We start from the raw sequence: 17,458 nt of genomic DNA, 5'->3' as shown, positions 1-17,458 counted from the left end.
ATGGGACTGACCACACAGTGTGCTCAGTGGCTCCCTGTTGTGACAAAGCTGGGGTTGTTTGGTGTCCCAAATAACAAGAACTAATATCTGATGCTTTGATTAAACAGAGTGACGACGGATGGGAAACATGCTGCCTTTTTACCACCATGAAGATACAGCAGCAGCAAGTTGAAGTATTAAGCTACGAAACAGCAGCAAAAAACAACCTCAAGAGGTTCCACTCCAATGTGTTCAATGTTATGACTGACTTCGATTCCAACTTCCTCTTGAAAAGCAGACAGCACATGTATAATACTACACAGAGAATAATTTAGGGAATGACCGGACAGGCTTCAACGAAGAAAAGGCACGGGAATAAGAATGATTCTGGGAGCTGTATCACAGTCAAAAGTATCTGGAATGGTCTTGGTAAAACAAAAACAAAAAGAATAACATGGCAGAGAGAAGGAACATCCTGAAGAACACACTGCGCCAAAGATCTAAGATGGGTGTCAAACCCACTGTTTACCAAGGAAGACTAAATCAATGCCCTACCCACTGCGCCAACAACTGCATCTCACTTTGGGCAGCAGCAGCAGGTCTAACAGGGTTCGAGTCTGTGTGAAACTGTACACTTTTGACTGACAGAAGATCCTGGGGATTTTCTCAACTGAGTGACATTTCCTTTGCATAACAGTCATAAAATAATAATATGCACTTGTCAAGTTTGATTTGTGTTCTTGATACCTGAGTAGAGCTAGAGCACCTATCGCACGTTTGCTTTTCATTTACAACAACTGCTTTCAGTTTATGTCCAAGACAAATGTCCTAACCAGGACAATAACAATAAATTCCCACTCAGCCATTTCTACTCTGTTAAATAACAGATCCGTGCACCCAGGCAGCATCTCAACATGTCAAGTCAAACACTTTAGATAGGGTATGAAATCTTTTTTTCTTGTCCTGCAGAGCCACTTTGCCTTTGACTTCAAATTGCAACATACTGTACATGTCATGATCACTTCCCAATTCACTGTGGTTAATTAAATAAACAGACTCGTACTTTATTCACACTTTGCTTTTCTCAGCTAAGATCTCCTGACAGGCGGGTCGTAAGATGATGGTATCTCTGTTGTTAAGTGATTAGGAATGTTCCCTTCATGTAATGTGATTTCTGTATGATAATGAATGGAAACTAGGCAAACTGACGAGTGAATGTGGATAAGAAATAAAGCAGGCAGGGTCCTGCCCTTCACACCATTCTTCTTGTTTATTTAGCACATAAACTGAACCAAGTGCAGTTTTGAACTTTTCAGAAATGTGGACTCCCTGTCTGAGAGCATGATTACAACGTTACCTGTACGCCCAGTTAGTTCATGTGCATACTGTATTAACACAACTTCCGACAAGCCCAAATAACAACCAAGACATGTTTCACGGTAGTAGCCTGCGGTCAGTGCGCAGGGGACTTCACAAACATTCTGGGTCGATGAACTAACTGCAAGGGCGTTTAGTCCGGACATGCCAAGCCGAATGGACTGTACAGACAGTCTAGCTACGTCCTAGAAACTTTAGACAGAGAATCATCTCAAATAATACCCTAAAAAGTAGCTAGTTCAAGTTAACCACATATGACTGTCGAATGTGTTTTTCCTGTGTACTTTCGCGTGAAAAGTACACAGGAAAGAGGAAACTGTCAAACTTCAGTCGAATCGAATCTGCGCCCATTATCCGACGCGAAGTCAAACTCACTCGTCAACAGTGTGTTTTTGTACTCTGACAGCTCGCTGCCACCGCTTAATATTTCTTCTACGACACTATATCAAAAATACGAGTAGGTGAGCAGCGATAATACTGGTTAAAACGAGATGTACGAGTCGGAGGGAACATACGCAATCACATCCACAACAAGTTTTGATTGTAGTACTGAGGCGAAGCAATACATAGCATGCGTCCAAAGCATGAGACGGTGAGTCTCAACAGCCCGGTTAACGCGACGTTATAGCTAGCTAGCTAGTTCAATGAAAAAGAAAGTTTTTCATGCTTTCATTTGGTTTGTTTGTCATTTGTGGAGGTCGTCCACATTTTTGCAAGTGTGAAACACGCGTGTCAAACTGCAAGTGTCCGATAATGGGTGTCTAGCTGCTAGCTGTCTGTTAACTTTTAACCATTTAAATAAAAATACCTTGTCGGTTGGACGTTTCCTTTACTTTCTCCATAGGATTCGTCGGTCTCCCCCGCCGAACCGTTATCGTCATCCTCAACGGTAACGTCAGCTACAATAACCGGGGGGCCAACGTTCTCCAAGCCCCGCTCCATGACTCTTGCACCATCTTCCCCCGAGGTCGAACCTGAGCCCCGGGTGGCGGACTGCGGCTCCCTCCCGATGGCGGAGCCTTGAGCTTGCGAAGTCCCGAATCCGATGAGCGCTTTCAGCAACAGCAGGAGCACCAGGGAAATGCTCACGTTTCCAAAGTGAAGCCCCCTTTCCATTTGTAAGACTGGCACATTAGTGAAATATGAGATTTACATGCCACTGGCCTTGTAAATCTTAACATGAAAAAGTTAAAGTGCAAAAAAACTGTAACTACAAAGAAAACTCCGTTGTGTCTTGCAAAACGCCCTTCTGTTCTTTAAGTAAACATAAACAGCCACTGGGACACCATGTTATTCCCTTTATACTTCACACAAGACTTGCCTTGGTAACGCTAAGTCCCGCCTTGTTTCTACACTAGGATTGGACAGTAAAATCTCTACATTCGTTAAAAATTAATGTAACCGTCTCTCATTGCGCCGTTTGCTGTCAATCATGCATACTCGCATACTAAGCAGAATGCGATTGAATAAGAGAGCTGTCACTCAAAAAGGCGGGCTCAAACTGTTCCAGCCCCCCAAACAGTGCACTTCATTGGCTAATCCTGTGTTTGTCAAAACGACGCAGGCGCACTGGCGTCTGGTACACAACGAGAGCAAAAGGTGACGCAAAAAAATCCCCGATGGCGAATCCTGTTGCGGATATATGATTGGTGGGATGTGGCACCGTCCGTTCAATAAGAGAGACAGTGTCGATAAGCAGCAACGCTATTGGTCTATTTATACCCTCGTGACTAAAGGTTAGCACTAGATTTGGTATTTCAGCTGTCATTCACCAGTAGTTGTCAAGACAGCCGACATAAAAGCATCAACGTGGCTCTCCTGCTGTACATGATAGGTACATTTCCTGGTCACGAGTTTTATTTTCTCACTTTAGAATAAACAAACAGCCATTATTACATAATGTCTTTGAAAGACTCTAAAAGCATTAAGAACTTTTTCAAATGGAAACTTGAAACTGCATGCCAGCCACAAAGCTTTCAAGTTCATTAGTTGCGTTTTCATAAATATTCATGACCGCTACTTTAAACAAAAAAAACATTTGTAGATGTACAGATAGTAGCTCAATGCGTGTAGGATACATTCGAATGGTTTGAGGGAGTATATAAGGTCAACTTGTGAACCCAGTTTGCTGTGCGAGACGTAAACACCTTACAGCAGAATTGCTAGCATTTCTAGCGCCCCCAAGTGACCATAGAGGAGAAGGGCACCATCAATGTTTTTTTTTTTTTAAACTGTAATCATTGGCTTTTAACATCTTCTTTGACATGAAACATACATTCTGTACTTACAAAGGCTTGGTTCATCCAAATTTCAAAAATAAATAAAAATAAAAATAATTCTGTTACCTCTACTGATGTCTAAAAGGGCTGCAACTAACAATTATTTTCATTGTCAATTAATCTGGTGAATATTTTGTTGATTAATAGACTGGTACGTTGGAAAATAGCCTATACCCTAAGCCTAAGCATTAATAATTGTCTGTAAACTGAAATATATTCAGTTTACTATCATAGACGCATCTGCCAACCTAAAAACACTTTATAAAAATTGTTGCCAACTTATTTTCTGAAGATGGACTAATTTAATTATTAACTAATTGTTTCTGCTTTCATATCTAGTTTCAGAACAAAGTATGTGTTCCACAAATAAAAAAAACAAGGAGGCATTACTGTTCTCATTACAGTTATGTATTGGTTGACAAACAAAATAGCACCTTCACAGCAAAATGATTATCACAGTGAATTAGTAAAGAAAGGAATAAGAGGTGTACAACAACTTGTATCGGACCCAAACTGGGCCATATATTCTCAGTTAACTTTCACTTTGTCTACACACCACTGAGGCCGATACACCCTCAAATGCATCCAGTTCCATTTGATTTAGGGGAGTAGAATTTGACTTGAATAGTACAAGTACACTCAAATAGAATTGGATGCCCGGTACCTAATAACAGTGGCTTGTAGACAAATTTGCATTATATTTCCCAGATGTTCTCCTGAGTCGCTCAGAGCTGTACATACAAAAAAATAAACACACAAAAATTATGTTTAAGGCATTGTGAGCCAAAAGCAGAGTGGACAGCTGCATTCCAAAGTGAATATATATCAAGCATTTGTATATAAAAAAAAAAAGAAAAAAAAAAAAAGAAAATACAACTAAGTTTTTAACAAATGATGGTTGTTCCTGTTTTTTCTAAGACTTCAAAATATTTAAATGACCTTGTGAAACATGACATACATTCAAGGTTTTCTTTTGGGAGCCGGACACTAATTCAACAAAACCTTAAGGATTCATCTTTTGTCTTTAACTGCTGCATTTTTGATACATTTATATATTGAAATGTCTTTCCTAAAACCTGATGATGCAGTTTTTATCAAAATGTAGCACTGATTCTGAGTGACAGTGTTCCAACAATAGGACCAGCTACATAATCAATGAATTTGGCTACATCTGAATAAAACTGCCTGCCAAGGCACATACATGTACTTATGTTGATGCTGGTTCAGATTTGAGCTACATCAGTTAGCAATTAACTGTGACCATTTTATAGCATCATTACCTCAAAACGTTCTACACGTCTCTCTATAGCTATATTTAAAATTAAATTAGGGATGCACTGAATCCAGGATTCAGCTTTGGCCAAATATTGGGCTTTTTGACGGGGTTCGGTTTCTCCCTGGCAGAATCTTAACCAGTGGATTCGGTATTCGGCCGAACCCCAAAAATCTGGATTCGGTGCATCACTAAATTAAACTGATGGCACAAGATCTCCTGTGACCAGATGGCTTGTGTACAGAATAAGAAATTGTAACGCAAGTAACGTATAGGCACAAAAAAGAGCCAACACAGTGGAGATAGGTACATGCATGACAGCACACATTCAGTGGTTTGGTTTTGTGTTAAACAGTGAGCCTGTGGACTTCAACTCTGCTGACTGACTAGTGGAACTGTACAGGAACAGCTGTTGACACTCGGACAAAACCGCAAACATTTCCTAAGCTCGGTCTTCTCCCAAAAAATCATTTGGTCCATGGCAACCGTGGCTATCATATGCTAAAATCCAACAGCCAGGGAGAAGAACTCCCTTATCATGACTGAAGATCTCATTCATTTTTGGAGCTTTTTTTCAGTTTAAATTAGCACATTAATTACAGAAATTAATTCTGTAAAGTATAACTTCTTGATGTTGTCGAATATAGTTCATATTACTCCTCTTTCTGTGATCTAATTAAACCAAATGACTTCAAGGCAGATCAGCTTTCTGACTGCTTACAATGTCTTGAGCCTTCACTTGACGAGTGGACTTCTGTTATTTGCAGCAGCCTACAGTAGCAGATGGCAATAGTTTGACGTATGATTATAAACTTTTAAATCTATGTCTTTAATAGCATCATTTCTTTTGATATGACTGAAAATATAATCTCAAGGCACACCTTAGTTTCATTCTGCGGCACTGCAGTGACTCACAGCACTTAGCAGACATTTAGTCAAACCTGCTAATCACAGGAAGAGCCAACATTCCCAGTGAGACCAGGCAGCCAAACTGAGGAACAATACAGATGGAAAAAAATAAACAACCACTAAGCATATCAGATGCACTTGATTTTACTCATCAGGCACTTTAAAACTCACAGTGTCAGACGCATCACCTGCAGGATGAGAAAAACCAAGTGATCCTCAATTGTATCTGGCTTTGAGATGTGGGAAAACAGCCCAGCTACAGTTTGGTCCAGTTCTGCAGGAGGTGCAGCTCTGTCCAAACACAGTCTGAGACCAGGTGTAAATCATAAACACGGCACTTGTGGGTAAAAGTGAGGTCATTCGGGGAGGAGGGACGGCCGTGAACATGGCAAACTCTTAGTTGACCGGAGGATCTCGAACCTGCACGCTTCCATCCTCCATCCCGAAGTAGGCTCGTTCAGCCATGCCGACGAAAAGCCCAGTCTCCACCACACCTGAAGAGGGGACATACACACACACACCGTTTTGTTAGAACACAAAAGGTCAAATCCAAATATTAAGGGTGATTACCAATATTTTTTTAAATTATAACTATAAGCTTTAGTTTAGAGCCAAAACACAACCAACATTTCCCAAGTCTTCCTTTGGGAAACTGGTTTTGTCTCTCTCTTGCACATTCCAGGGAGGTTGTATGTGATGACGATGTGTTAGCAGCACAATATGCACAACAGGAAAATACTTGCACATCTATTTCATGAGACAGGTGCATTAGGAGAGGGACAAGTAGGTCAAAAGTCGCAAACAAAGTCCCGCACACGGTCTAACTTGCAAAGATACATTTAATTGCAACGTCTCAATAGGAGACCAAAAAAAAGTACCGAAACATTGCCATTAAATTAGGGCTGCACGATATGAGGAAAATATGCGATAACGTTGAATATGACAAGACGATAGTACTTGCGATAAATAAACCGATATTGAAGAGTGCTTAGTTCTGCTGCTTTCAGTATTCTGCTAAAACAACAAATTGCTTGTAGTATTTAAAACAAATGAAATCATTTCCAGCATTCTTTTATTGAACAAATCGCACATGGAATTGAATATAAAAAGCACCACTAAAAAAAGGAATGACAGTAACATTCTAAAGTGCAGTTTTCTACTGATATTTTCTTTCAACTAACAGAAAAAGTCACTGAATGTCTTTCGCGATGTTTATTGAGCCAGTTGATATTGTGATGACGATAAAAATAAATAAAAAAAAAAAAATATATATATATATATATATATATATATATATATATATATATATATATATATATATATATATATATATATATATATATATATATATATATATATATATATATATATATATATAGTGCAGCCCTACGTTAAATTAATCTTTGAAAGTTAAACAGTGTGCGGGAGTTTGTTAGCAAGCAGCACCAGCGCCTAAACACAGCCACTTTAGTCTTGATAAACCAAGAGCCAGCTCCTCACCTGGAATCATCTTGATTGCGGTGTTGACTTCCTTCCAGTTGTCAGCGTGCTCAAACTTCCAGTCCAGGATGAAGTTACTGTTGTCAGTGACCACAGGACCCTGAGAGCCAGAAAGACACAACTCAGCCCTCAAGTCACTTGCCAAAATCATTCACAAGTTTTTTTTTTTTATATATCCCAGAGGGCTGCGAGCCAACTTCACAAGACAGATGTGTGTTTAGGGCACTTACTACACAACTGAAATGTTGTGATAAAGGGTCCATCATCGTGACCACGACTGTTCACAAAAATGACACACAGTTGTGTTAGCTTCACTGAAAAGAGTTATCATTTGAACGTCGAACAATTTTCATTTCAAGGACTTTGTTCTCCAGTGCACTCGGACAATAGAAAGGTTAAAATAAATCTAGAAACAATATTCTTATTTAAAACTGAATTTGGCAAAGTCTAGATAAATCTGAAGCCTTGATAAGCAGCTTTGGCTATTTTAGACCCTTTTTAGGGGGGGCTCAGCCCCTTGAAAATTATAATATAAACTTAAAAATCAATTTTAGTGCTTCAAGTTAGAGTTTGCGAACGTGTCGGTTAGTGACAGAAGACAAACAGTTACAGGTTCAAAGGGCTTGAAACAGGTTTAATATCCTGTGTGTCTGTCGCCGATGCTATGACCCTGTTACCCAGTCAAGGAAAGGGTTAACAGAAACCTAGTGTTGGCCAATCAGAGGCTGAGTCTCTATCTGATCTGTCAGAGGAAGAGTAGGAGTGTGGTTGTGAAGTTTAACGTTGGTAGTCCCCAGAGAAGAAGTTGGTCATTTCATGGTGCAGATTAGAACCCAAATTGAAACGTAAGCAACTCAAATAGCTGAATGTTCGAACATTGGGTCAAATTGGTCGTTATTACTGTGACTTATAAAGTGTCAGCTTTAGTTCCATCATAGTGTTAATAGTGTCAAAAAAACGTTAGCTGACATTGTTGTTCAGTAGCTGGCTCAGAGATTATCGGCTAATGAAATTACTGATTTAGCAGTTGTTTTTTTACGCAGAACTGACACATTCCTTTACCTTGATTGGGTGACAACCGCTTCCATGCGATTATGAAATGATCATGTGTAACTATGAGGCAAATGTTGATTAAATAACACATCTGTGATAATCAAGGCTTCCTGGGTAAACAAACTGGGACTACATTAGTACACAAACTGCCCCCAAAAGGAACAACACAAACATGAAGAGCCAGAATCACCAACACTCTCCTTTCTCCTGCTGGATGCTGTTCATTTTAAAAAGAAGGGAGTAGGAAGTAAATCATTTAAGTTGTACTCTGAAGACTGTTAATGAGGCAGATATAGTGCATGTGTAGGTGTTCTGTTTGTCCTCTGGTTCCACTGTTCTCACAAGCCCTTACCTACTGGAAATGGGCCCTGTAGAGTATTCTTGTGAACAAACAAGAGTTACCCTTAAACACATTGTGTGACAAAATGTGTTCAATGCACATAAAACATTTGCTAAGACAATTTTTAGGGCTGTCCTAACTAAATTAATCACATTTTTTTATCTGTTCTAAATGTACTTTAAAAAAAGGGATATTTTTCACATTTGTAATGCTCTCATCAACATGGAGTGTGCACAAATATGCTTGCTTTATGCAAATGTTTATTAATACTGCAACAATCCAAAACAATGACAAATGTGTAGAATATTCTCCAGAATAACCTCAAAAAGGTACTGTATGCTCAGAAAATCTGCTGAGAGCATAACATGGCAAACTCAAGCCCATCAAGCAACAACAGATGGGCACATTGACCTGAATGGAACATTACTTGGTAATACTGACAATTTATTACACAGCCCGGTTGAATACTTGATGCGGATTGGTCAATCACTGCGTTCAGCAGCTATTTATGCACAACAGGCCATTGCCATGGACGAAGTTCTGATCATAGATCTGGGCGGACCATTTTTAAATCAATAAAATCGTTTTTTTAGAATATTATTTTGGGCATTTTAGGCCTTTATTTCAACAGGACAGCAGAAGACATGAAAGGGGAGAGAGAGGGGGGGAATGCGTTGAGGAGTAAACCTCTATATATATGTGCGCCTGCTCTACCAACTGAGCTAACCCGGCCACATGAAATCGTTTTTAAAAAACAATATTTGTGCTCATGCAGCTGATTGGTGGTCACAAAGGGAGAGAGAGGGTGGGGGAAACGGGGAGCGCTAACAGAGCTAATGGGAACAGGTCAAACAGAGCATCAGTTAGCTCACTCACCGGGGAGAGCCGTGGCCATCGGCGGTAAAGTTAACCTTCCCGACTGGGACACAGGTGCCATCAGTGGGTAAGCCGTGTAATACGCGGAATGAAGTAGAGCGAGCCGCTCATTACTGCGAACTGAACACCCTTCTCGTCGGGTGCGCTAATCACGCGTACATTTGTTTTTGTGTTAACTCGTTTTTACCGCGTTCATTTTGACAGCCCTGGGACGCCTGGGTAGCTCACCTAGTAGTACAGCGTGCATCCCATGGACAGAGGCTCAGTCCTCGCCGCAGCGGCTTCAAATCCGACCCGCTGCCCTTTGCTGCGTGTCATTCCCCCCCCTCTCCCCTTTCATGTCTTAGCTGTCCTATCAAATGAAGGCCTAAAATGCCAAAAAAAAATAATCTTAGAAAGGTGTTTTTTTTTTGTTTGTTTTTTTTGACAGCCCTAAATTTTAAATCATACATTGTTTACATCCACATCTACTAGCTTGCAGCCTTCTCATTCGCGACCTTTGCTTGCACATTGCAGCATATTTTGGCACTTTGCCCCCGCTTGTAGGTTAGTCAAATAGTGTGAAGCCAGTGGTAGAAATCTGAGTTACGTCACCTGTGTGCACAAGACAAACTAAATGGGGACACACTTGTGAAAAAAAAGGCTCCATAGTGCTACAATAGGTCATAGAGTCCACAGGGTGCCAGAAAGTCCAGATACGTGTAGGTACATTGACTTGGTTGCCATTTTGCCCAATAATCTGGTCCACAGCAGACTGCAGTGCGTGAACAGGTAGAGGTTCATTTATTTGCTGAAGAACAATTAGGCTCTTGTAGTTTTAAAAAAGGTATCACCAGCCACCATTCTTAACCTGGACTTAGGACCCCCCCCATCCCCAAGCCCCTGGAAAGAGAACTAGAAGAAACTAACTGTACTGTATGAAAACAGAATTTCAGAAATATACCCAATTGTGAAATTGCTGCTGGAACAAACAGAGAGGTGTTATGAAGACAGAAGTGACAGCAAAGCCAATCCTCCACTTACTGCTTTACTGACAGCCATCCGTAAATTGGCCTCCCCTCCAAAGCGCTTGGCTATCGTCCTGGAGACGGGGACGTACGCCATGGGGATCACCTCAATGGGAACTCCCTTCTTCCACTGCTGGCCCAGAGCCTTGGAGTCCTTTCTGGGAGAGGAGAAGGAAGATAAGATCCATATCTGGGCGCACACACACAATTCACTTTGCAGATTAAACTACAGAGCCCTTGTATTCCATACAAGCGTATCCTTAGGTACACAATCTGCTGGATCGGAGTTACACAGAATCATCCAGTTACCGTGTTCATACAATAGTTCATGTGGGAAAGGTCTCACAGAAATATGAGACGTAAAAGAGACCCGTAGAGTAGGTGATGATCTAGCTGTGTGGAAACAGGGTAATAACATTCAACAGTTCCACTGAAGTCCAACTTATTTCCTATAGCACAGAAAACCCCTGAGGTTCACTGTATAGAAATGTCTTTTCATAAACGACAAACCTGTAGTCAGCAATGACAACGAAATGTTTGGCACAGCCAGCTACAATCTTCTCCTGAGTCAGGCAGCCGCTGCGAGACAAAGAGAGGACGAGTGTGAGACAGAAATCAGAGGAGACACCGGCTCAGTTCTGCCGTCTGCGTTAAACTGCACTCACCCGCCGCCTTTTATCAGCGTGAGGTCTGCGTCCACTTCGTCTGCTCCGTCAATCGCCACATCCAGCTGTGTGGGAGGAATGTAAACGTATTATTACAGCAGACAACAAACTGCTGGGTTCTTATCATTCTTCGATTAAATTCAATCTTTATTTGAATGATCTGATATATGGTTCATATATATAAATAAAGGGTGTGTGTGTGTGTGTGTGTGTGTGTGTGTGTGTGTGTGTGTGTGTGTGCGCACGCCTCCATCACACAGGCGCAGGTGCGTTTAGGGCGTGTCCAAATCCACTTTTGCTGGTTTGACGGCGGAAAAAAGGGTCCGTGCACCGGACGCATGGTTTAAAAGGGTTGTACTTAGTGTCTTCATTAATTCATAGGTGTGTTTTTGGCGTAACTTGCAATAAACCAATCAGAGTGTCATCTCCCATTCCCTTTGAAAGCCAGGCGTGTTTGGACCTTGGAGCATTGCTATTATGGAGGATTTGCACCGTAATATTTTTATTTGTAATCTTTTGCATGTGTGTGTGCTGCTGCGCTTCCCTGTGTGTGTAACAAGCATAGTGTGCGCGTGCTTTTTACCAAATTGCTTGTTAAAATAACAATGAAATGCTGCGTTACTGACTTTAGACCAGGTTTTTGTTGGTCAATGGCGCGATCACTTCCCGCTGCCTCAAGATAGCAATACGCCCAGAATGCATCTGAACACACCTCCCTGTAAGACCAGCACGGCCATGGGCGCAGGTGCATTTGCTATTTAAACGATGCAGGCGCTGGACGGGGAATTGACAACTGCGTCGGTCTTTGCGCTGTGCTGGGTGCGTGAGCGAGTGAATGATGGAACGGTTTGGAACACAGCTACTGGCGACACTCTGCCCTACAACAAACCATTCTCTAGATTTAGAATTAGCAACAGTCAGCTCCACCATTCATGTCTTCTCTGCAGTTGCACGGGCATCATGTTCACAACGCTCCAATTCATGCTGACAGGGTTTGAGCGCCAACATATTGCGGCCCTTCCTCACTGCCATTGCTTTCAGATTCGTTTGCAACGAGCTCATCATACCTCTGGGTGCCTGTCCAGATCCGACAGCGCGAGGCCGTGCTGCAGAATCAGCTGACGAGCCTGTGGGAGGACAAGCCCAGAGATGGGACAACATGTGACCAGCAGGAGACCAGGGTTTCTGCAGGTTTCACCAAGTCAAATTTAAGACTTTTTAAGACCATTATGAATTAAATTTAAGACCCTTTATCACACATCAACTAAGCCCTAAATTCAGTTTTTTTTTTTTTTTAAAGCCAAGTATTGCTGAAGAATAAAATCCGTTTTGTGTCTGTGGTCCAATCCGAAAGAGACTCGAGCCAATAACACGAAAGCTGATTGGTTGGTCTCTTTTGTAGTCGTAATACAGTGAATTATATTTGGACTAGCGTAAGAAAGAACTACAACGCCATGGAATAAAAAGCATTAGAGGTAGCGGTGTAGGACGTCGGAAAATTAAGACTTATTTAAGACCTAGAACACGGTATTTCAGCAAATTTAAGACTTTTTAAGGCCTAAAATTTTGATTTGGAAACTTTTGAAGACCCCGCAGAAACTCTGGAGACATGAGACAAAAAGCTGAGAAAAAAACCTGCAATACTCTTTGTACTTTTGTGCATGTTTTTGTAGAAACGGCACAAATACACAGAAACAGCTCTTATTGATGTTGGGAAATTTAGGAATGAATGCATCTTCTCTTGCAAGTCACGCTGAATACTTGTAACATTTAGATGTTAAAGACAAGAAAAAAAGAGAAGATTGTGTGTGGTAATGAAGCCACAATGTTGAAACACATGCTGTTGCCACTGTGTATACATCATTACGCCACGAGGATGAATACAATTCAAAGTCATGTTGGCCTATAAGTAACACTAAATGTTCCAGACCAACCTGGAAAGAGGTGGGCACACACACGATGTTGAGTTTCTCCTGACGCACTCTCTCAGCTGGAATAAACAGCATACACAAAGCAACCTTAAGCATGGCTAAGTGTTGCTGCTTCTGCTATTTTTCTTTTTTAAAGAAATTCACTTGTAATGATAAATCAGAAAAATACATCAATACATACACACTGAAGCAGACTGAACTTTAAAATCAAAAAGTAAGCAATGAGGTTTAATCTTACTGTGGCCAAGTTAGTGTTTAAAAGACAAAAGTCAGTTGGTCAGTGGTTTCACTCACCTAATCTGTCCACAGCATAGACAATGGTTGATCCGCTGCCCACTCCAACCACCTGGTTGTTCTATGAGAGACAGAAAATGGGGTCAGCCCAATGGTCCCACAGCCCTCTAATTTTTTTTCACTGAAAATTAGGCCCTATGTTCCCACATTTCTAAGCTTTTTCTTAAAATTAGGCCCTATGTTAGGGTTACATTCCATCTGTAGTCCATTGCTACTGGATAATATGTTGGGTGTAATTGGCTACCAAATTGGAAGAAAGGGGGAAAAATCTGATACAAATTTATGGAAAAGTAAACATGGGAACATAGGGCCTACTTTTGGAAAAAATATCTTAGCAACGTGGAAACTGTAGGAACACAGGGCCTAATTTTGAAAAAAAATCTTAGAAATGTGGGAACATAGGCAAGCTCCCCAGAAAATAACTCAAGTTTATGAAACATTTCACACCAGGCCCTAAAAGTGTCAGGGAGCTCAAAAACTGCCATGAGCTGACACTGACTCGACTGGAGGTGTGTTGAAATGAAGTGGAGAGCTGTACTGGAGATGTTATATTAAAGTGTATTTATGTGTTCATTGGGTTCTCTTTTCCACAGAGTCATACAGTAACAAAACACCATGAACACACAAGTCTTAAATTACAGCCTCGAAAATACAATGAAGTTACAAATAAAATACCTTAACAGTTTCAACAAGATATCACACGCCTTGATACCATTTCGTCCACTTCTTGTAGCTGATATTTCATGACCAAAACTGTCCATATGTCACGTTCCTGCTCTATCGCAGTTCAATTATATAATGTGTAATTGCAAACTGATACTTTACTATTACACCATGCATAATACACAACACAGAATACAGCCTCTCTGTCAGCTTCTGTTTCTCATTCAGGCTGCATCTATTTCTGTTTGTCCATCAGTTAAAACCACACTGACCGTTCTATTAGCAGCTAACACATGCTATATGTGACATACGGTTAGTATATTTAGTCCTTAATGCTGAACAAAGTTAACCCACTATCCCGGGCCAAGCATGCATAACACTGAGCTAATTCCCTCTCAAACCGTGCAAGTTAGATAACGGCAATACGTTAGCAAGCTAGGCTACATTACTGTCTGCCTCTGTTTGCATAGTGGCTAACTTTGCTAGCATGCAGCATCCGAGAATGTGGCTAAGACTAGACATGACTGAGCTGCTGTAAACTAAAAGCTAGCAGGCTGTGGACACTTGTGGATATATTAGCTAACAATGACGTTTATGTACCTGGACGTGGTTATCCACCGCGGCGTAAGCGGCCAGTTTCTTCGCTTCCTCTGCCATGTTCGCGACGGACTGACGGGACAGACACACGTGTTTCTGGCTGCTGCTGCTGCTGCTGCTGCTGCTGCTGAGAGCCACCAGCCTCCAGGATGCTGAAGAGAGAACTCCAGCTGCTAAGTTACTGAAGGAGACCCACCCCTGAAGTTTCATGACCCGGCCCACAGAGACGGACAGACAGGGCACACTTCCGCACCCGGAATCTAATGACTTGGAGATCTGCGGTTATCTGCGCAGGTGCAGCACAGCAGCAGCCCCATATGGACACCTCTTATTATACATCAATGTACTGGACAAACAGAGGCTGCACTCAGAGAAGTTCACCTGTAGAGGAAGTATTTAGATCCTTTACTGCAGTAAAAGTACTAATGCCACACTGTAAAAAGACTATATTACAAGTAAAAGTCCTGCATTGAAAATGATGTTAAATTACGAAAAATAAGTACTCAATGCAGAAAAATGTTAAATATGCAACTGATTCTTTTTTCTTTTGCTCACTATTTTCTCCATTAATTGAATAATTGATTGTTCGGTTCCTCTTATAATCGAACTTTTCATACATGCTTTACTTAATTTGTAAAGTAACTAGTAACTAAAGTTGCCAGATAAATGTAGTGCAATAAAAAGTAAAATATTTCCCTCTGAAATGTAGTGGAGTATAAAGTAGCATCTAAGACAAAAGAGACCCAAGAACCTCCGAATTGTACTTCAGTACAATACTAGAGTAAATGCACTGAGTTATATTCCACCTATGCCCGTTTGTCACATGTTTTTATGTGGGGCTTCTGTGTAATATCTAAAAAATACCACAATGCATCCTGATGATTTTCAGAGTGGTGGAGCTGCAACTCTAAAGTTTGTCCTGAGGGTGGCGCCAGAGGAAAAGCTATGGGGTCAGTCAAATTGAAAAGGTTCATCCCTTTGGGAGCATGACTGAGCTCAGCAATGATCACAACATTCATATCAGCTGAATTATGAGATTTATTGTGTGCAAAGTTGATATTTTGGCCTGAGGGTGGTGCAAGAGGTAAGAGTTAAGTTAAGTAAATACATTAAGAAAAGGGTTAATTCTCCAGAGAGCTGGACATTTGCTCTGTCAATGTGCAAATTAGATTTTGATATTTGTGTTGTGCACAACAAAGAGTGCAGTTGTCATTTCATCTTTGGGAGGCACATCAAGTTAGAACTGGGGCAGCCACTTCAACCAGTCTTCACTAATAAGAGCCATGTGTTTTTAATGGGAAATGTTCCCTGTCCATCCTATGTTCTCTGTTGTGTCCTCCCTACTTTGGGAAATATAAACACATTTGTCTGGAATAAAACATTGTTTCATTAAATTATAAAGTATTTGATACTTGATACCACTGCCACATTTTGGTTGGTACCAAAAGGTTTAAAGGTTCGAGGCCCAGTGCTAGTTCCATGTGGGGTTACACTTGCTTGAAACAAAGTGTTGTTTTTTTTTTTTACATAAAGAGATGGTCTTGTTTAACAGCTCCACAACAGATTTGTGTCCTGCAAATTCACTGCGTAAATGTACATCTCAACCTTTTGTGATACCTTATAATGGAACAAAGTGTTAGTCAAAGGGGTCAAATCTCTGTCCTGAATCCTCCTCTAAAGGCCATTAATATGCACATCAAACATTCAACATCTGGACAGTTATTCAGAGAATTTTTTGTGGTCAATACACACACGCACACACATATTTACATCACTACTACTTTTTATTTGGCAAACAGCTTGAGATAGTCTCTTTTTCAGTGTACAGTATATATATATATATATATATATATATATATATATATATATATATATATATATATATATATATATATATATATATATATACACACACACACTATAGTAAACCAACACATTCTGTCTTATAACCATTTTTTTCTCATTTTTACATATAGCTGATCTTTTTGACAAAAAATTACAGATTCTGTTTGACACCTAAATTAGTATGCTATATAAAAATCCACACATCTTACATTCATGATTAGAAAAAGTAGGTTATATGAATTCAGGAAAAGGAAAGAAAAAACACCACAGTACGCAATTTCAAACAAATTCAATTAGGAGGAAGGGAGTCAAGGTTTCACAAATGTTTATCACTCTGAATCCAATGTTTAGTCCTCTGAGAGAAGTTTGCTGCTATTCCAAAATCATCAGTACAGAGAAGATATCAAGGAACAACACTACTGTCACATAAGAATGGTTAAATCTCTGTACTCGGCCCAAAGTTAGAAACTAATACCATGCCATGGATTATAATGGATACTTGATAAAAACTAAACTTTGCATTGCAAACTGTACATATCACTTCATACCTCACAATCTCTCTCCTCTCGCACCAGTGCTGTTTTAAGCCTTAATCCAGAGATTATGCAAATGCCCCAGAGCTTCCCTTTCATGCCTTGCTATCTCGGCATGAGACATCTGTTTAAATTGGACATCTTTCTCACATCTGTAAGACAAAGTTGAACAGAACTGCATGAGGGAGCTGCCATTTGGATATTGGAAAAGCAAGTACTGTAAACCGTAATAAAATCCAGCACTGAGAAAGCCTTGTTGACAGGCATGCTTTTTTCTCCTACTTCTTCTCCTTGATGTGTGCAATAATTGAATCGGCACAGAGCAGTTTTTATACCA

At 40.5% G+C, this 17,458-nt stretch overlaps 2 protein-coding genes across 2 annotated transcripts in view; both read right to left on the bottom strand.

Annotated features, from left to right (window-relative positions):
* Positions 1–2,772, bottom strand: part of eif2ak3 (eukaryotic translation initiation factor 2-alpha kinase 3) — a 41,036-nt gene extending 38,264 nt beyond the window's left edge. The window contains exon 1 of the mRNA XM_031280308.2: positions 2,165–2,772. Coding sequence (XP_031136168.1) covers positions 2,165–2,472 — 308 coding nt within the window. The 5' untranslated portion in view covers positions 2,473–2,772. The remainder of the gene's footprint in view (positions 1–2,164) is intronic.
* A 2,701-nt stretch (positions 2,773–5,473) lies between these two features.
* rpia (ribose 5-phosphate isomerase A (ribose 5-phosphate epimerase)) lies at positions 5,474–15,044 on the bottom strand. The gene is made up of 9 exons (XM_031280365.2): positions 14,747–15,044; positions 13,484–13,544; positions 13,193–13,248; positions 12,326–12,385; positions 11,259–11,323; positions 11,104–11,172; positions 10,610–10,751; positions 7,318–7,417; positions 5,474–6,311 (listed from the first exon to the last, which is right to left on the bottom strand). Exons 1-9 carry the CDS (start codon positions 14,951–14,953, stop codon positions 6,214–6,216), a joined length of 858 nt encoding a protein of 285 aa, XP_031136225.2. The 5' UTR covers positions 14,954–15,044; the 3' UTR covers positions 5,474–6,213.
* Positions 15,045–17,458: the final 2,414 nt, after the last annotated feature.

Source organism: Sander lucioperca, chromosome 18, assembly GCF_008315115.2.
Source record: "Sander lucioperca isolate FBNREF2018 chromosome 18, SLUC_FBN_1.2, whole genome shotgun sequence".
In the NCBI taxonomy this organism is placed as follows: domain Eukaryota; kingdom Metazoa; phylum Chordata; class Actinopteri; order Perciformes; family Percidae; genus Sander; species Sander lucioperca.
The sequence above is the reverse complement of the archived record's forward strand: the minus strand, read 5'-3'. Positions and strand labels throughout refer to the sequence as shown.